The sequence below is a fragment of the Diuraphis noxia genome, unplaced genomic scaffold (genome assembly GCF_037042655.1).
Source record: "Diuraphis noxia isolate RWA-SAM2 unplaced genomic scaffold, SU_Dnox_SAM2 contig0001, whole genome shotgun sequence".
Classification (NCBI taxonomy): domain Eukaryota; kingdom Metazoa; phylum Arthropoda; class Insecta; order Hemiptera; family Aphididae; genus Diuraphis; species Diuraphis noxia.
This window is the reverse complement of record NW_028301711.1, coordinates 59628867-59651331: the sequence shown is the minus strand read 5'-3', so window position 1 is coordinate 59651331 and position 22465 is coordinate 59628867. Positions and strand designations below refer to the sequence as shown.

Sequence of the window (22465 nt, the reverse complement as noted above, 5' to 3'; positions counted from 1 at the left end):
ACCTTATACTCATAGACGGAGCATCAAAGATTGGCGGGGTTGGGTGGTGCGGTCACAGCTATCCTCTTAGCAGTGTTGTCATTTTTGACGACATAAAATATGTTTATTTATTTATTTTATTAATATAGTAATGTTATAACATAATTATTAGGGCTCGGGACTATGCATTTAAAATTTTAAACTAATGAAATTTAAAGAAACAAACCATTTTGATATTTTATTTTAAAATATATACAAATTGAATAGTGATACAAATTTATTTTACAACTTACAAGTGAACGTAATATAAATAATTATTGCACTAAAGTCAATGCCTATTACTAATATTAATATATTGCATAGGTATATTGGTAAAAATAATAATACAATTAATAGCAAGTACATACATTATAAAATTACTCATTACGCCATAATATCATTTTTGTATATTTTTTTTAACATAATCATAAATCATTGACAAAACAATAAATATAGGTAAAACAAAGAATACTTACGCATGAAATTTTATTTCGCTATCAGGTTCATATTTCACACCACACACTATACTTATCTATGTATTTACCGAAGCAGTCGTCTATTCACTATTCAGAATCGTGTCTGATGGTACTGTGGTAGTCGTACCACATTACATTACACGTACATTTTCCAGACCTGTAAAAAATACTTTTAAAAAGTATTTGAGTAAATACTCAAATACATTTTTTTTTAAGTATTTAAAATACTACTCAAATACTTCAGTTGTATAGTATTTCAAATACTACTCAAATACTTTTTTAAAGTATTTGGAATACTTTTCAAATACTTTTTGTTTTTAAATTAGATTTCTAATTAACGTAATATAAACACAAAGTAAGTTAATAATCAATTTAATTTTATTAATCAATTAAATAAATGCTTATTACATTTTAAAAACATAATGTATTCAAAATTTTGGTCCGTCATACTGCTTCTTTTTTTTGTCATGGTGTCAAAATGTATATTATTCCCGTAATCCCGCATAACCATTAAGGCAGGCATTGTATGAGATATTATCATTTATCAACAGTTCCTTATCTAGTTAGTAGTTATCTAATAATGCAAAAGGAAATATTATTATTAAATATCTATTTTTAGAAACCTTTGGGTTTCGAGTTTTTCGACAAACACTGAAACACAGAGACAGAGTATTAAATAAAACTATTATTCAATTATTGTAGTTGGCAATAATATTTTTTCAGCCAAATATTTCGAATAAAAATAAATTGTTCGGAAAAAAACCAAAGTATTCAATACAAATAAGTACTCAATACAAAAAAAAGTATTTAAAATACCATTCAAAATACTTTATGCTGAAAGTATTTAAAAAGTTATTCAATACTTAAAAAAGTATTTGAATACTTTTACTCAAATACTTTACAGGACTGACATTTTCTTAATGCAAAGCAGTTAAATCATACTTGTTTAATATTCCTTCGGCAATCATTTCTCCTATACCCAAAAAATGACATTTTGATGGTAGATGTTGACCAATATACACAATAATAATGTGAAGCATTTGATGAAATGGTTTGGTAGGGTATTTTAAAGATAATCTATTACAAGCTTGGTAGCCCCTGGCTACAATCAAATTGTGATCTTTTGAAACTTGATTTGTGCAAATTTTCTTTAGACATTCTTCACAGTTTTTGTATAATTCTCTGTTGAGTTTTTTTGCAACAAAACCGGCAATATATACATGTGTGGCATTCATTAATTCTGTTGTTGTATCATTCAATTCCCTACTATTTTGAACTGGTAAACTAACTGATAATTCAGCCGATGAAGATTGTTCGAGATTACACGAGAAGAAATGTTTATAGGTGATCAACGAGTTTTCTGTGAAATCTTCACAATTAGCTCCTGGAGATTGAGACGAAATTAAATTATTCAGCAGTAATGTTTTGTAGGCAGAAATTAATGTGTGACTAGATGGGTTGTCACATCCGAGGCTCCGGACTGCACCAAACAAATTTATAATAGGATCTTGATTGAGATGTCTTGTTAGTAATGACTTGATTCCTTTTTCTTCTAAAAATTTTGTCAATGTTTGAAAACCTTTAAAAAAAATAAAAGGATTATAGGTATTAATCGAAAAATTTAACACCTTTCGTGGGTAGGAAAAATTATAATATAATGTTCATGGTAGGTGTAGGATTATTATTATTTTGGAGTAATTAAATATAGTATACAATCAAACCATTTAATAATAATATTTTATTTCACCTCTGATAGTCGTAATTCAATTTCTAAGTGTAGGAACATTTACAACTCTTCCATCTTTTCCAATAAATTTCATTGTTTTAAGAATTTGAACGAGTCAAACCTATAATACGTTCAACGTGAATTCGTACAGAAGCAATTTTTCTTGTTTCTTCAATGGTGCAAGGGTGAAGCTGGGGTACACCTTTGTTAAATGCAGGAGTTTTTAAAGTTGCACAGTGAAACCCTACACGTTCACTAATAGTAAACCCACGATCAGCCAATACCACATCTCCAGGTAATAAATTGTTTAGTAAACTGCAATTTTCAGTTATATGTTTATCACTGGTTCTCCCACCCCAACCTTGAGAAATAAATGATATTACTCCCCGAGGAGTTATTGCAATCAAATATTTCACTGTATTTTTATTTTTATAACTTGATCATGTTTGAGCTTTTGCTTTTAAGCTTGATGGTTTTTCGATACCTATTTCAAAACAGTCAATTATTACAGCAACACTGTTTCCAAAAGTTTTAAAAAAAGACCTAGGCATTGTGCTACGCAAAACTTCTCTTTCAGGCCAATAAATTAACTTTTTGAACATGTGTTCTAATAAATATATGACTTTACGAAATATAATTGAAGCAGTTGAACAAGAAATATTGAATCTAAAACCTAAATCTGTTAATGGCAAGTTCAATCTTAATTTCATCAAGCACAACAACAATTTTTGAAATTCAGAAAGTCTTTGGTTTTTAGAATTCAGCCCAGGTTTAATATGATCCAAAATTAAATTAAAAACTGCTATTGACTCTAAACCAGTATAATAAGTGAACATTTTTTCACGTCCAACAAATTACTTTTCAGACAAATTTAAATAGTCCACTTCATTTTGCAATTCGGCATATTTGGTTTTTAATTGTTCCAATTCTTTTATATCAGACATTTTCAAATCAGTGTTGCAAGAAGTACCAGTTTCAATATTATGTATAAGCTGATTATCATTACTATGAATAATAATAGGTTCTTCAATTTTTGTATTTTGTGAATCAACTGAATCGACTACACTTGTAGGAACATTATTAAGCAAAGAAGTTGGTTTCAATTTATATCTCTCATTTGCTCAGTGGTATCTCTCTAATTTAGGTGCACAACTAGCTTTGTCTAAAAATAAAAAAATAAGTAATACTTTCACATGAAATACTAGAATAAATTTATTAGGCACCATTATTAGTATTATATCCCATTTTTATTGTAGGAATCCAATCTGGGTTTTTTTCATGATGGTATTTGGCTGGTTTACCTATTTATGAAATTACAATCAACAAACTCTAAACACAGTGGATAAATTTACTTACCACCTATAAAATGTATTGAGCAAATCCTCATATTATTTAATTGACTATCAACTACATCATTTCTTTTCAATGATCTAAACCATGCTGTACGCTGTGCTAACATTTTAGATTTTAAATCTGAACAAGCACTAATTTTCACTTTTGGGAAACGATAAAATGATAGTTTTTTGTCATTAGACTTATTAACACACCCATAAACTGAACATAAAATCGGCATTTCGAAGGAAATTATTATAAAATTTAAATAAATAATTTATAATGCCCAACACCCTGAATAATTCAAATAATTTTAATGTTTTTGTAGACATCCAGTTGATGATAAGAAATAATTGATAAGAAAACATTATCAATGTCAAACTAATCAATTAAATATTAAACATGCATGTTTAGTAAGTAGCACGAACTATGATTATAATGGACTGGTCTCGAAGCATTATCAGTGGAACCGAAATGTCAAAATGATTAGGGAGTTTTCGGAAAACAGTGCCATCTATTATTCAGTTTTAATGATGACAATCTTATAATTAGAGTTAGGATGTTGATGACTTTTGCATTTTTTTTCCTTTTACTTTATACAATGCTATCCTAACTAAAAAATGTTTTCATGCACCATTGATGCAGAATATTCTAATTTTATTAAGTCATTTTTTCATTTTTTCGTCTTTTTGTGCATTTTTTGTGCTTTTTGTACAATGTTGGGCATTCTTCTTAAATTATAGATTTTAGGGCAATTGTTACACCAAAGTTTGGAAACAAATTTAATTTATTTAAAATCTAACTTTAAATTTGGACTATTAATAAAAAATAATTTTAATATTATTATTGTGGGGTTTTTTTGGTGATTACTTTTATCGCATTTATTATTTATAAATAAGTTTTTTCACTTACTTTTTTTACACTTATTAGTGTTTTAGATAATTTTTAAGGTCATTTTTACACTTTTTTAGGGCTCTTTTGTATGTTTTTAGGTCATCAACATCCTAACTCTACTTATAATATAAAATAATAACAACATTGCAATATTTTAAATTTAAATTTTATTGTTTTTAGGTACAAACAAGCTTTGACAATTTTTTTTTTTTCGCATTATTTTTATTTTGATTTTTGTTCATTATAAGTGTGTACTGATGCATTCTCGTAATAATGTAATACGATATAATAGACATTAGTACATCACTTTTATGGTCTTGACTCTTGACATGGAAACTGAATTGGTCCATATTCCGAAAAAAAATGTTCCAAAGTGAGTTCAAACACATCATTATTGTCACAGAATTTTTCAAAAGATAATTCAACAGCAGATAATATGTTGAAAACAAACACATTTGGATGAGTTAAACCACCTTTGGACTTCAGATTTACCAGTGTAGCTTCTGGTTTATCCAAGTATGATGTTTTACCTAGAAAAAAAATTTAAGTATTAAATTATTTTTAATTTTACTGTATTATAGAACTGACCCATTACTGCTGTTCTGCAAACATCGCAAGTAAAATTTTTAGTGAAATTTTTTGTTATATATCCACATATATAATAAATAACACAATCTTTGGCTCCAGCGTTGTAGTAGTTATGTATATTATTATCAAAAACATTGTCTATGCTGATCTCTTGTACAGCCAGCAAATCCAGTTTCTGTTTTAAGGATTTCAACTTTTCTTCTCGTTCATTTATTATTTTATTGTTAAATACAGTTTTTAAATCACTAATACTTATTTTTGTTGTATTAGTTTCTAAAATCTTACAATTACCAGTTTTTGGAGGTTTTAAGATAGAGTATACAGACAACATCTTATATACTTGCAAAAATGTTGCTGTACACGGGTGATCGTTAGGCCCGTTAACTTGTCTGGCCATACCAAAGAATTGCTAGTTAAAAAAAAAAAAAATTAATAAGGTTAAAAAAGAATGTTAAGCAACAATTAGTTATTAGTCGAGTTTACTTCTAGTCGGTCTTGATTGAATTTAGAAGACAATACATATTTAAATTTGCAGCTTTCCAGAAGATATGTAGATAACTCTATTGTTGAAGTAATTGTGACTCGTAAACCTTCTGCTGTAGATTTCGTTAAATATTCTTCTTTTGATATTTTTTGTCTAATTACTTGATCCTCCCAATTATCCAACCATAATAGAGTATCTTCTAAAACCTTGTTTCATAAATCAAAAACTCAATAATTAAATCAATAAAATATGTAACATCATATATATTTATGATTAAAACATTATGTAATGCAGTTCTTCCCAATTAGTGTGAAGCCACGGACCTCTAGCTATAACTTTTCTTATTTTACTTACATTTAATGTACGATTAATTTTAATATTACAAACCTTTTTGTAGACACACATTTTCTCAAAAAGATTTATTTAATTCAACACTTGATTTTACATAGTTATTTAAACATTATAAAATATTATTACAAAATTATTGCAATTATCTTTTACAATTTAATTATGAGTTAACTTAAAATAAAAATATCATTAGAGTACAATATCTACACAACCAATTGGGAACCACTGATGTAATGAGTGAATAAAAATACTTCAAAGTCTTTGCTTTTCATTTTTATCCCTTCCTTAGGGTGTTTTCTATTAAAGGTGTCAAATAATTTATTGAAACGGTCTGTGAACTGTTGAGTTTCATTACTATTTTTCAAACTATCAATTTTAATATAATCCCTGTAAAACTCAATACCTTTGGCCATCGAGTCACTTAAAATCTAAAAGTTAATATTTTTGTAAAAAACTAAACTTAATGTGTCAACATAAAAGATAAACATTTGTACTTATCTTCAAGATTTTTAATCTAAGTATATTTACTTGAGTGGCAAGTTTAACAGACATTTTGCTAAAATTATCAGGAGCTAAATGTCTTTCAGTAATTCTGGGACAAACTCTTGAAGGAGCATTAGAACTTCTATTCATATCACACTTATACACCTCAATATAATGAGCCCATCTAATGTATGGTGCTTCAGGTGTGACCTACAATAATGTTATGAAAAAAAAGATTTTAAAAATTATAATGAAAAGTTTTTATGTTATTTACCCTTAACCCTTTTTTGTGATATAATCTGTTTCGCACATTCTTTATAAGATGACATGCATCAGAAAATACAAAAATTTGCCTGTGATCATCTAAAGGGTGATCAAATTTGTTTTTCACGGAACCTTTCTCCCCACTAATACCTAGTTCAGACCATAGTTTTCTGTTACTACTAGCTCCATCTGATACCAATCCATCCACTATTGCACCAGCATTTTCTAACAAACTGATGGCTTTAATTATCAATTGAGTCAGAACTACACCTAAAATAATTAATTATTTAAATATTTTTCAGGTGCAATAAGTATTTAAAGAATAATATCTGAATACCATTTTTTAATCCATTGTTTTCATATGAGACACGATAGGGCAGACAAAATCAAAAAATCTAATATTTAACATCATAATAAAAACAGAAACAAACATTAAACATGCTACACAAACATAAATTACTATTTAATTAGTATATTTGTTAAAATATAAACATATATAATAAAACAACATAATACAACATAGAAATTAGAATCAGTCTTCTAGTTAACATGAATCATACAATACACAAACATAAATTATTATTTATTAAGTAGATACTATGGTTAAGTATATACATACATAATAAACCAAAAAAACAACAATACTTACAACATAGAAGTTAGAATCAGTTTTCTAGTTAACATGAATCATGCAATACACAGACATAAATTATTATTTATTAAGTAGATACTATGGTTAAGTATATATATACATAATAAACCAAAAAAACAACAATACTTACAACATAGAAACTAGAAAATCTTTTGGTTTATTACATACCTTTAACAGGACCCCTAGAAGCAAACACAGCAATAGGCTGTGTGAAATTTGCAGCAAAACTTTGGAACAAAAAAACCAACCCATGGTTGGCTTTTAAACCTGTGGTAGATACTTCACCGCCAAAATCTTCTAGGCCTATATATGTTAATGTTTGCGAATCAACTTTCAAACTTTCACGGAGAAATACCTCGTCAAAAACCAACATCCCATGTCTTTGCTCGGGTCTTAGCAATGACATTTTTTTTTTAAGTAGCTGAAAAAATTGCTCATCAAAGCCACATTTCGTCTTCACAAGTGATAAATATTTGCGTATAGTACGAAGACAAGGCAATGGTAAGATATCTTGCTCTCTTAAAAAATGGTAAGTGGATGATGATCTGTAAACAGTTTTAAATTATTTAAAAAAATGTGTTATACTTCACATTTCCAAAAATGTAATGCATAATGTATATCTACCGAATTTTCAACAGTATACATAAGAGAATCCAATCTTCAGAATATCGTCGGTTTTTTTTATTTTTGTATTGGCTCGTCTTAAAAATTTCTTGAATTAGAATTTTTTGGGGATCACTTAAATTTGATGAAACAAGTATTTGATTAACAGAAGTATCTGATAATGATTTCATTTTTTCTTGCATACCTCCCAGTTCAAAATTTAATTTTTCAATAACATTACGTAATCTACATAATATGGAGAATGAATTAATAATAAATAAATAAATGTTAATAAATTAACTTATAAAATCATAAACAATTTGGTATGTTTTAAAAATAATTAATCTTTCCTATTTTGGTAATCCAACATAAATTGTTGAAAATTTAGTATATATTTAATGTACATATACTTCATTAAATATTAAGAAAATATAATACATTTATCAAATTATTTATACTTGGAATATCCAAAAACTTGAACTATACTGCTAGGTACCTTGTATTTGATTTTTTTAATTTTTTTTTGTCATTTAAAATTTTTGTCAAAGTCCTACGTCTTGTAGGAGTAAGAACACTTCCGATGTAAGACGAACGTTTAACTAATGACCTTTGCTTACACCTTCTAAAATATTGAATTAAATGATCACAAGTTTCACATCTTTTCTTCGGTCTATTAAAATTGGACACTTAAGATGACGCCACACATTGTTGTTTTCTAAAGTTGCCGTTTTTACACGAATTCCTGTATGCGTGCAAAAAAAAATGTTATTACAGCAACTATATAGAACTCACGGGGTATTAAAATAAATAATAATAAAAACAATTATGATATAGTAACCTGGAAAATTTATTGAACTAGGACCACTTTGACAAATATTTTTGTGGTTCAGTTTTTCAATTGTCTGTGATACATCTTTTAAGGAAAAAGGATATTCAAGTTTGAAGCTTAAATTATCCATTTGGACAGATAATTGATATATGTACAAACATACTTCCAATGTACATTTAAAAACTAACTGTTTTTCAATCAGCAATTTACCATCATTGAAATTTGGTTTGTAAAAAACAATTTCATTATTACTAATGTATGTTGACCATCCTTCTGGCAAAACTACTTTATTGAAATTACTTTTAAATTCACTAAATAATGACAAATCATCAGATCTTTCCTAATGGAAAATGTAAAACAGAATATTAAGTAATAGTAGTGATACCTGCCTATAATAAAACTTGGTAAAATTAATTTTAAAACAATAGAAGATTAAATTTGAGTGTTTACTCATGGCTTGAATATTTTGGTACCTATATTTAAACCATGTATCTATTTACTTAAAATAAATACATTATAGTATCCTACAAATATAACCACTCCTGAATATAACATGAATAGTTTAATTAAATTCTGAAAATTTACTTCTAAAGTTTTTATGCGTTTTTTAAATTGCTCTTCTTTTAATTCACTTGACAGTAATTTATGTTTGAAACTCATTTCTGATTCATCTAAATTTATAGCTTCAACATCCTTTAAAACATAAACATTAAATAAGTTAAATTATGTAGTAGCTTATAAACAATAATACATATTAAGTATAATGGAGCTCAGCATTCAGTAGATTGGGCATGTTAAAGCACATCAAATAACTAGGACCACATTGTACTAGAGAATAATGTACTCACAGAAGTCCTGTTTTCAAATAATTTTTTTCGGCATGATGGTTTACCATAATATCGTTTAGCATAGCTGTGGTCAAAGTTAATAGAATGTCTTAAATTATCATAATTTATTATTCTATCTTCAACATTTGAATTAAAAATAGAAGGAATAGCTCCTATTTTTAAGCGATATTTGCTTCTATTTCCAAGTTCCTGTAGATTATAGAAAAGTAAATATTTAATAATAAATAATTAACAATGTAAAAATGTTAACTATTACAATAACAACATCCGGTGGGATTGAGTATGCAGACACCATATCTTCCGGAAGAAAATGATCAGCACACACAAATTGTGTAACATTGTCTTTGCAAATATACTTGCTGATTGCCAAATTCCATGCCAAAGAATTATTCTTTGGAACTTTAAATAGAGAAATCTTAGGATTTTTTTTTACACTTGAACATCCTAGAATTGAACACTTCCTTACTTTCATTTTAAATTTTCAAATGTAAAAACAAAATCTAAAATGTCTTGTATCGAAATCGAACTACCGAAGATCAAATAATAATTATAAATTTATAAATAAATAAATTATTTTCGCTATCAATATAATATTAAAAATATGGCGGTATAGTGTTATCAACGAATAAATGATAGTATCGTGCTTAAAAACCAGGTTGCGCTTGAGAGCATAAAAACCCCAGGTATCAAGGAAGAATACAGACATTTGCGACCCGTCCCGCTATACACTCCTCATCATTTCGAGACCAGTCCATTATAATCATAGTTCGTGGTAAGTAGTTTGTTTACTAGAAATGACAGGTGAAAATAGAGGAAGAAAACCTAAAACTGAATTCATCAGCATTATCGAAAATGAAATTATTAAGTTTAAACATGAAATCGTCCAGGATGGAAATAGTAAGATATTATTCATTATTTTATATAACATTATCACTCTATTAAAAGTTATTAATTTTCTACATCACGATTTGACCCTGTTTTCTCAATTTGTGTACTAGAAAAATACCATATATTGGTAGTACCATTGAATATACTATATTATAAATTCAATGATAATACTATAGATTTTTATTTACAATTTAATTTACAGAAATTACAAACATAAACTATTCAATAAATAGTTACATAACAAACATAGAAAGACCAATGCTCATTATTATTTTAATAGATACCTAATTATAGTTCTGATTGAAAGAAAAATACATACAATTAAAAATTAAAATAAATGTTTAAATATTTAAATGTTGATTCTACACAATGTAGGGACTTGAAACGCTGTTTTCCGTTGCTCCAGTTGGGTTACAAATTGATAGGTACATAATGAATAACATAACACCAAACACTTTTTAAATCAAAATTGTGACCTGTGGTGCCATGGTAACAATCCTAATTCTATGAGATATGAAGAGTAATGATAAAAACATATATTTTTTTGAATTTCAGCATGAACAGCAGATTTCATCTCATAAGCTGTTACAAAATTAATTTGATGACAAGACTACAATAATATGTTGCATTTATAAATCATTTATCTTCTTCTGTCTTGCCATCTACATTTACTGTTTAAATATTATGGTTTACTACTAGAACTCATCGTTGAATACCTACTTGAATCTGTTATTTAACACAATATTGTTGTATTCTTTTTACATTTTAGAATTAATTCTTAAGTGAAAAATTATATTATATGTTATTACTTATTATATATTTATGATGAAAAAGTGTTAATTGTCAGTACAGCCATGGTTAAGTTAATATATTTTTTTAATAAATAAATTATGAAATTAAGTTACGTTAGGTTTGTTTTAAAATATGAATTAATTATCATAGTAGAATTGTACAAGATGTAGAAAATAAAATTCAACACGCAGAAAATAGAGTAGGACAAGAAATTAAAAAAAAATTAAAATCCGTTTTGGATAAAAATACGGGCTTTAAAACAATGACAAAAATTTCAAAAATTTTGAATGGTGAAAACGTGTCGAACCAAAACTTTTCAGACGACCTCAATAATTCCGATATTGCTCATTTTCAATTTGCACCAATTACATCAGTAGATGTAGAAAGAAGTTTCTCAAAGTATAAGAATTTACTTTCGGACAATCGCAGGTCATTTACTATAGAAAATATTAAACATGCATTTATTGTTCAATGTAATAAATTTGATTAGGTTTTTTAATCAGGATCATTTTTATATTTTGTTTTAAATATGTTTGTAAGGTATTTATGGTTTATATTTTAAAACAATTTTTAACAAGATGTTAAATAAAAGGTTTTTTTCTTAAAAATATAAAATAAGTAATTTTTTTGCATTTTTTAGATAAGTCATTTTATTTCATAATTTGACAATTGTTGGGTCATTTTTTGCAGTCATTTTCCACCATTTTTAGAGCATTTATTCATATTTTTTTAGGTCATTTTTTAAGGTTCTTTAGGTCATCAACTTCCGAGCCCTAGTGATGAATCTTCTTGGATTGAACATGTTTCTAAGGGTGGACTTAAAATTCCATCTATTACACTGATGGGGACTGTAGAAATTATGGAGAAAGAGTTTCAAAAACTATATGGAGATAATTTAGCTAAAATAACTGGAGTAATGAAGTATTTGACTGAAATTTTATGGTCAAAACTCAAAAATGTCTTCACAAAATATACCTAAGGAAGTATTACAATGTTTAGTTAGAACAAGGACTTTTATACGGCTGAATAATCTAAATTCTAAACTATTATATTATAATAAAAAACCATGTAAAAATAAGTAACTTAATAAATTCTCTTAATAATAATAATATTAAAAATATTATAAATTATAAAAATGAAAATTCGAAATTCGAAATTCTAATAAAAAGTAAAAACAATGGTGAAAATGGATATTATAAATTGTTAGGTTATTATTGATAATAATTTGTAGTTTGACGGTAAAATAACACAACCAATGAGATTAGGCGAACTACACTGTTGGCAGGGCACGCGCGAGATTGTGCGTAAAAATTAAGTTGTCATCATACCTATCTACTTTGTCATGAGCCCTATATTATTTCATTATTTATACAAGTATGCAAAAATTACACACCGCGTCACCACTGGTAATCGTTTTTCTTATAGAATCATCGTTGAATTTAAATTTGATACAGAAATTACAAATATTCACTTAACAAATTACTGTACAGCATAGTGATAGTGGTACACAATGGTTCACATTTTTTATCATGTTATTTATATAAGAAATATTCTGTTATGAATTTTGATTTTATAACAAAGAAAGTTTTTTTTTTAAATTAAAACATTAATAAATCACACCATTTTTGTATCATAGGCAATATAATAACGACGTTAAATAAACACTAAATATTTATTTTTACAATTTCTTATACATTTTTTTTAACAATTTAGAAATGGACCTTAAAAATAATTCATCAGATTCAATGATTTCTTTGGGACCTTATACAGTTTCAAACATAAAATTTAAAGAAAAGGCAAAACAATTAATTCTTAATTTACCAGAAAAACTAGAAGAAAAGAATGATAATGATACAGAATACAAAATAAATGAAGATATTTTTAAATTTGAGGTACTGAAAAAACTATGTGACATTAATGAAACATTAACTATCGATGATGTAATACATTTGACAAATGTAAAATCAACAAATGAAAAAAAAGTCTTTAAAAAAATACTGAATGCTAAAGAAAAAATAACGCCACATGATATAATTGAGCTTGTCAATAGTCAATATTTATACAACAATTTGAATAAAAATTATATAAGGTATGATTTAGATCTAGAAGAAATTGAATATATAAAGTTATCAACTTTGTATATTGATAAACAGTGGTCAGTTATTAACAGTAGTATTAGCCGAGATAATAATGACTACATATGCAAAGTACGTCAATTTAGAGACGTAAAAAAATCGTATTCACAATTTATTGATTATATAGAAAACCGGCTGAAAAATATTAAAGACGATGTGAACATGGAAATAGCTAATACTAAAGTACCAAAAAACGAATTGGAAGAGTGTACACATGTATATGAAGGTGTAGAGAACGAAGTACTTAGACTCTTAAAACGCATAATGATACCAGAAGGTTGTTATATGATTTTAACATGGTTGAGTCCACCAGAATGGAAAAAAAAATTTAACATTGATAAGTTGAATTATGATTTTGTTAGATCTGATTGCGATTTCAGCAAAAAAAATAATGATGACTACATGAGTTATGCCTATCAAAAACCATTAGATGAATTCGCTAATGAAGTTCGATTAGAACCAGTATTAGAAATGTACTGGGAATCTGAAGAACAATTTACTAAAAGATTGGTTATGCTGGATAAAAAAACTAGAGATAATATGTCAATTTTGGACATGATAAATAATTCTCATAAAGATTTGAATAATAAGCAGCAATATATTGATGGAAGACGTAAATACAAAAACAAGTTAAAACAGAATATCGTGTCAAACATTGATGGAATCAACCAAATTTTAACTGCAAATAACCAAACAAGCTTGAAGAACATCAAATCTATCTTTTTTAATGACACCTTATTTAATATAAAATTGATGTCGTTGGATATTTACGCAGAACTAAACAAACCATATGGAGATCTTACTCGACCATCTAAAGTTATAATTTTGTTATTTAATCAATTATATAAAAAACTTAACGACTCAGATGAATTTCCAAAGCCTTTATGGAAAAAAACAGAACAGATATTACATTTGATTGAAAATAGTAAAGCAAAGAAGAACAAAAATATAAAATTAAAGTGTGAAGCAGTAAAACTAATTCAACGTGAAGCTAATAAACTGTATGACTCACCACTGGTAAACGTGAGAGTACAAAAGTTGCTACCCAATAGATTGATGATACCTAAACAAAAACCACCAAAGAAACCGAAGAAGCCAACACTAAATAATGAGCAGCTATTGTACTTAAAATGTTTTACGAATTTATCTCCGACAGACATCACCAGTAATATAACTGCAGTGCCCAAGTTCAAGATGGAATGAAATGAATGCAGCTATGCAATTACTTAATACATAAATTAATTATTGGTGGGTACCAAGAGATTGAAACTTTATAATTTATCATAAAAAAATAAATACCAATAATTTCTTTTAAATGCAATAATTCAATACCTATTGTTTTTAATTTTACACTAAATATAATATACGTCTCTCCCATTGCAAGAAACTTAAATAAACATATATCGTTCAAAATTGTTTTAGATCAAATTATTAGTAGATAATCCTATTGCCATAAGTTCTTTTATTAATTGTTTCACGAATATTTTAGGTTAAGGAACAGTTTTCAAGCCACGACGACCGGCTGCTGCGTATCATCTGGTTCCTAATTGAGGTGCAAAACACAGCTACATTGCAGCGGAAAGTTCATTGGGTTCCAGAGATTTCTATGCTCAGACGTGATGATAGTTGGTTATGTTTCATAAATGATTTAACTATATTTTTATAAAAATTATTAAGAAAATTAATAGCTACATACTTAATACTTTAACTTCTAGAGATGGAACAAATTATGGTCATAATAACAAAACCGTTAAACCAACATTTATTGAAAAAGGATGAAATACAAAATGCATCAATTACTTCTAAAAGAATTTCAATTTACAAAATAAACATTTCAAGGGAAAAAGGGGTTTTTTAAAGTGTTAATTAACAATGTTTACTAGTTCATAATCAAAACATATGAAATGAGGAATACGCTATTTTGCTTAGTTATTATTTTTACCAGTTTAGTGCACTGAAAGTTATGTTTGAATAATGTAGTGCAAACTAGTTACAAGGGACTATCCCTCATAATTCTGTCAAAATAACTTATAAGAATGATTTAAAATGTCCCATATTAATAATAAACGAATATAGGATCCTTGAAGTATAAATGTCAAATGTTACTAAGCTTGGGCACTAACGAATTGAAAAATGTAATCATCTAAATTAATCGGAGTTACAAAAAATCATTCACTTGTCCATCCTTAGTACACCCAGAGTCAAAATAACTATGATAAAGTTAGAATGACTTAACCGATTGATACATTAAACATCAAATTGAGCCGTCTATTGGTTTCTTCTAGAAAACAGTTAAGTTTGTTGAAAGCGAATCATTTTTAAGGAGTTAAATAAAGATAATATTCTACATTCTTGCACGAAAGGCTGTGTGACTGTGTACATAGCAATAGATCATTGGTGAGCGTGAGTTCCTCGAACACTGTGTAATTTATTATTATGTCTTATCAGTTATCAGTAACCAGTTTACCGATACTTGTATTACCCAGTCCGTGTCAACTCATACTTGTAGTTCTAGTGCCTGTTGGTTTAACTCAAAAGAGATGCAATCGCTGCGCTAGTATCGAATTCTTTTATCTGCGTAACGTATCAACGTTCTATACTTCTATGATAAATGATAAATAATAAAATAATTATTGCTTATTGTTATTTGGTTTCCCTCTCATTTTGTTTTTTTGTTTTTGAGACGTCCACGACTCTACGAGGTTTATTACTTTATTGATTTATTTATTAAAATACGCAAACCGTAATTTATTTAATATAAAATTTAAATTTATTTTGAATAGCATTGTATATTTTATGAAAGAAACTAAGAATTGTCTTATTTTATAACAATTTTGTTTATTTATACAAAACAAATCTGTTTAAATACTTATACATTTATTTGTTTTGAACTAATTACAACATTAATTATCAGAAGTCCAAACATCTGAGATCATTTGTTTTAAACTTTCAAATGTATAAAATATCAATTAAGTAATATTTATATATCGATAACTGACACTAATCAATTGAACGCGATATTACGATAATCGATTAATCGATATTATTATCGATGGTTGTTAAAGAGAATCACTCGCTGCGCTAGTGTGCCACTTATTTTATGGTATCAGAAATACCAATGAGTTGGCGTTCTATTTTATCTATTTTCTATGGTACTACCGTCACTATGCGTATTGCATGGATAAAATAGGCAATACAGCATTATATTATGTACGTATTATACCATATTATACGTACGTGAAGTTGCCCCCCCCCCCACATCAACCTATAAACTTCAAACCTCTTTAGGAAAATTGCTACTTATTTGCTAGAATTTGCTATGTAGCGTTTAGAATTTGCATGGTTTTGGTTTTACCAGCAAAAACATTTTTCACTCGGGGGGCCAACTTCACCGTAGCCCCCCCACATTAACTCAGAAACTGCAAACCTCTTTAGGAAAATTGCTACTTATTTGCTAGAATTTGCTATGTAGTTTTTAGAATTTGCATGGTTTTGGTTTTCCTAGCAAAAACATTTTTTATAAAAAAATATTTTTTTTTTTTTATTCTTAATATAAACAAATTTCGAACACCTAAGTATATATTATTATTCTGTATTGTTTGGTTGAAAAAAAAATACCTACTAATTGAATCCAAAATTTGAATTCCAGAGTTTTTAGTGCCGTAAAGATTAACTAAACCACATTAACCACATTAAGTCATTAATTCAGGTACTTCAAATCTCTTTTGAATTTTTTTTATTCGAATAACATTTTTTTTTTATATCATATTCAAATATCTTTAGAAAAATTGCTAGGTACTAACTTTTTATTTTATTTTTTTATTGAATAAAAACACATGATGAATACGTGTTTTTTTAATTTAATTTTTTCTTATGTTTAAAAAATTATATTTATTCTCATTATTAGAATCAAAACAAAAAATAAAAAATAAAATATTTTTTTCGATTCATTCTTTCATCAACAAATATAATAGAGTATCATGTTGGCCATTGAGTGTATAATAACAAAATAGTTTATTATAAAAATTAAATTCTAATGAACTATATTATAATAAACATTATTAATTATAATCATTTATCTGTTATATATTACTTTTTTACGTCCTGAAGTTGACACCTTGAGTATGGTTGATCAAATTCAAACTTGTGCCAATAAGGTTTTGCAGATTTCATACAAAAATTTGAAACATAAGTTTTAGAATTTGTAATATTGCTTTATGTCCACAACCTTCAACATAGTTTTGGATGCCAAATTTATTGCGTCATTTTTTAACATGTCTGTTGATGTTGGTATTGTCATAGATGGTTATAACATCAATATTAATGACTCATCAAATATTATTTTAATAATTAATATACAACACGTCAATGAACTTGGCCCACCCACTTTACGCAATCCACTGCAAATATATGCCAAAAAATAGTGAATACTTATTACTTAGCTATTAATAGCAAGTTGGTTTTCAAAATTAGTAAGTCAAAGTGCTTGCGGAAACTATGCAACAAAATAGTTCATATTTAACTTCTAATTGCATAATTTTTTTTTTTCGAAAATCAACGATTTATCAAATAATATTATAACACTAGGTACTATAGCCATCAACTAATCATAACGTGTAATAGCAACGGATTGTTCAGACTTCATATAATTATTTCTTATTTACTCTCTAGTAGTTACATGAAAAGTATTATCCCACATAGCATGCAAATATTAAATAGACATAAATTCAAAGAAGGTAAGTCAATGTTTAACCCTGAATAAGTATTGCCAATCAATTGGATATAAACTAAATTAATGTTAATTACACATATTATAAATGTGAAATGACATGGAACTCAATATGAAATAAGTATATATACTTAAAGGTTTATAACACCTTTAATCGTCAAGGTTCGTTAAGTACCGTGTCAACATTCCTTAATATTGATCCAATATTGTTTAATATTGAATATATATTCTTTTAACACCAATAAACCATTCATATAATTTTTTTCACCTGCTCTAATAATAAATTGTTTTTCGACTATTGAGCAGATCATCAGTTTTTTAAATATTCTAAAAAATATTTATATAGGTATATTTACAGCGATTTTGATATAATTAACTAAAAGAATATTTAATAATTAAAATGTAAAATATAATAATTGCATAATATTCTTTATTGTTTCAAAAATATTCAAATTGTTTATAATGCATTTACATATTTAATTAATTCAACATAATTTTTAGGCCCTATATTATATAATATAATAAGTAAAAACATTAATTATGTACCTATTGTATAGCAATAGATTTTTTTAAAGTATATTATAATAATAGTATAGTATTGAAATATGAGTATATATATATAGGTAATCATACAATATGCTATAAGGCAAACCTAGCCTAGCTATATTATACTGTATATATAATATAATAATAAAATTAAATGATATTTGTATTGTATGCACTAAAACATTTCTTTTTTCTTTTTTTTTGATGTTGAATGGTGCTTGAATGAGATAATACTTTATGTATTTTTCAATTTCGTCAGTTGATGATTCATTATTCAAGCGTTTAATTGATTTAACAGCATCTGGACAAAATTAAAAAATAACAATAATAACTATATAACATAAATTAATAATATCGCATTTAAATGGTAGATGGCATGTTATTATTATATTAAACACAATATAATATTCATATTCCTTTAAACTATTATATATACCTATACATATATATTTGTATATGTATATGTATACATATATATATGTAGGGTGTCCAAAAAGCTATACAAAAGGTAGCTGTTATATTTATTATAAGATATTATAACCAATTATTATAGTTATATTACCTATTCATACAATATAATAGATAAGTAGTAATACAAGAATGTATAACTAAAGATTAATAAATAATGTATTTAGAACATATTATAACTTACTGAATATAACTTTTGAAATTAATAGATTTGCAAAACATTTTTTTTTTTTTTTTGCTCGGCCATTAAAAGAATATAAGCCTAAGATGCTGTCAGTGAACAAATATCCCATAATTCATTAGACCATGGTTTTAATACTTTTCCCGCCAAGTCCAGCTAACTGCTTAGTCTAAAATGTAATAAAAAAAAATATATATATATATTTTTATTATTTAATGACATTACTATAATTTACCTGCCTACCACGCATAGTAGGTACTATATGTATATTATAATTTTTAATGGCTACGGGATAATGTTTTGAAATTTATTGTTGGCGATCAGGTGACTTCCTGGGTGATTGCACGGTGATAGCAGGGTATTGCCGATTTTTACGGTTTCCATTTATTTACTTATACTATACTGGTCTTGCTGATTTCGGATCTATGCACAATAGTAAATTATTTAACATCTTAAGTTTGTATACAACCTGTACCATTAGATTGAACACGTCTCCAGCTACCATCCCTGCGAGTTCGGTAACCCTCCCACAAATATCACGGATACGGTGATCTCATTGTGCATTTTTGGTACAGCGATCCGCAAACGGAACCTTTTATGCTATATTACGTATAATCGTGTTTTAAAAAATTCCAAAAATAATGAAAAATCAACCCTTTGACCGATCGTTTTGAAACTTTCACACGTCGTAGCGAGTTAAGCTACGGTTTGGCTAGAGCGACCGCGACTGCGACTGCGACCGTGTTTCACTGCGTTAATGTTATAATAATGTACCCGGTTTAGTTATAGCGACACCGGCGATTTTGAACCAGTCGCGGCGGTCTAAATTTCGGTCGCTACAATAGCAGTCTTATCGCGGTCGCTACGCGACTTTCCAGGTTAAAAATAGAATATTTCATTTTTCCCGTAATAATATTGTAAACCACAGATATATATAATAAACATAAATATATCTGTGTTGTAAACAAGTCATATCATAATCGTATGGATTGATAATTGATATCAAACGTATTTTGTATCAATGAAACTAGCACGGAGGGCTAGTCTTATATAATAAAACGTGAATCCCTATATATAAGGTGAACAAACTATAGGAATAATGTGATACTATAATTTACTACACTTAATTTTACCACTAGAGCGCGCTGAAAACAGTTGGTGTCCTAATTATTGTATATTACACAACATTTAATATAGAGATCGGTTATTAGTTATTACTTATTTCACAAACGTAAATTAATATAATTAGTTGGCCAACAGTTATTTTATACATTACTTTGCATACGATTTTCAGGCGAAAGCAATACCAAATTCTTATTACATGCGTCATGCATCATACACTCTTCAAAACATTAAAAAAAATATACATTACCTTGAAAGTTGAATTAAAAAAACAGCAGTATTTAATGGAATCTAACTATATTTTATTTAAATATAATGGAAATAATTAATATTATACACATTTGTTTAATCTGTAACTGTGTATTATACCAATAATATTAATTAACAGAGTTGTTAAATATTTAAATATTGCCTGTTTATATTTTATGACTTTATTTGAGTATTTTGCTAAAATGTAATTAATTATAAAATTGTAATGCCTTTGATAATTAGTTAAATTACTTTTATGCCGAGTTACATGAAAAGTTGATTAATTAAATAGGCCAATAAAAGGATACTAAATCAAGTTTAAGGGACCATTAGAACATTATTGATTCAATGAATGATTAGTGTTTTTTCATGCAATCCGGCATTAATTTTTACCAAGGTAATATTTACCTTGGTTTTTACTTTACAGTTTTTATTATTTAGTATAGAAAACCCTTATACCACTGTTGTCCATCTGCAACCTGGTGACATAAATTTGTAATGAGGTTCACATTATCTCTGAGAACTAACACTATCAACTATATTAAAATAAATCAATAGTATTACTTTTTTGTATCCAAATACATATTAAAAGTTTTTTTTACAACCCTGTTTATTAATATATAAACAATTAAATGATAAATTATAATAATTTTAAATACTCACCTCTACTAACCTAACCTAACCTAACCACCACGCATGGTATGTCCGGTCGCGGATCTGGTCGATTTCGTGTACCCGCAGTCAATGTCGTTGGCCAACATCGACGAGTTTACTCGGAAAATCATTCTGTGTCCACGAAACGAGGAATGCCACCAAATCAATTCCACAGTGTTGCGACGCGTCACGGGCGCCCAAAGGACGTACTACGCGATAGGCACAGTGGTGGTCGACGATCCCGACGAGGCGGCAAACTATCCGACCGAGTTTCTCAACTCGCTGCAACCAAACGGGCTGCCCCCGTACGCGTTGACGCTAAAGGTCGGTTCTGTCGTCATGTTGCTGAGAAACATTGACCCGAAGAGGCGACTGTGTAACGGAACGAGGTTGGTGATCACCGAACTTCGTCGACACAACTTCAAGGCTAGGATGTTGTCCGGCGCCAACGGCGCGCAGGACGACATCGTGCTACCTGCAGTTTCGTTGACTTCCGGCGAGGAAGACGATTTGCCTTTTCAGATGAAGCGAATTCAGTTCCCGGTACGGTTGTCGTTTGCCATGACCATCAACAAGTCTCAGGGTCAAACGTTTGACCGAGTCGGATTGCTTCTGCCGTCGCCCGTGTTCACACACGGACAGCTGTACGTTGCGTTTTCAAAAGTGAGGAATGCGCAATCCGTCAGAGTCGGTATGTACGGCGATGAACATGGTCGATTTGTCACCAAGAACATTGTGTACAGGGAAGTTTTGTAATACGATTACAAGTAAGTCATGTGTTTATACAATATTCACCTCCCTGGGTCTATGTGACCCCTGGGTCTATGTGATCCCTGGGTCTATGTGACCCCTGGGTCTATGTGACCCCCTGGATCTATGTGATCCTACAGGTTTATGTAGTCTGTGTGGAGAGAAAGTTTGACAACCTCCACGTGGTCTCTCTGGATGCGATTACACTTAACGGTGTATTCGTAACTAAAGTCAAACGCTTTATATCACTGTTAAACAACTATAATATCATAACATTTTTATTTTGTAAAATACAATATTTCTGTAAGAATAACTTTTCAACAAAATTTTGCAATAATAAAAGTACAACAATTCATATAATATGATATTTGTAACAATTTGTTACTTAATACTCCTCTTAACAGCT

General features: G+C 28.1%; 1 protein-coding gene and 2 pseudogenes across 1 annotated transcript; 1 reads left to right on the top strand and 2 right to left on the bottom strand.

Moving 5' to 3' along the window:
- Positions 1–160: 160 nt before the first annotated feature.
- LOC149061065 (uncharacterized) lies at positions 161–3793 on the bottom strand (annotated as a pseudogene).
- Positions 3794–5039: 1246 nt separating this feature from the next.
- LOC149061064 (uncharacterized) lies at positions 5040–10017 on the bottom strand (annotated as a pseudogene).
- A 322-nt stretch (positions 10018–10339) lies between these two features.
- On the top strand, positions 10340–22065 carry LOC149061063 (ATP-dependent DNA helicase PIF1-like). The gene is made up of 3 exons (XM_089230822.1): positions 10340–10442; positions 11972–12083; positions 21342–22065. Exons 1-3 carry the CDS (start codon positions 10340–10342, stop codon positions 22063–22065), a joined length of 939 nt encoding a protein of 312 aa, XP_089086948.1.
- The last annotated feature ends 400 nt before the right edge of the window (positions 22066–22465 follow it).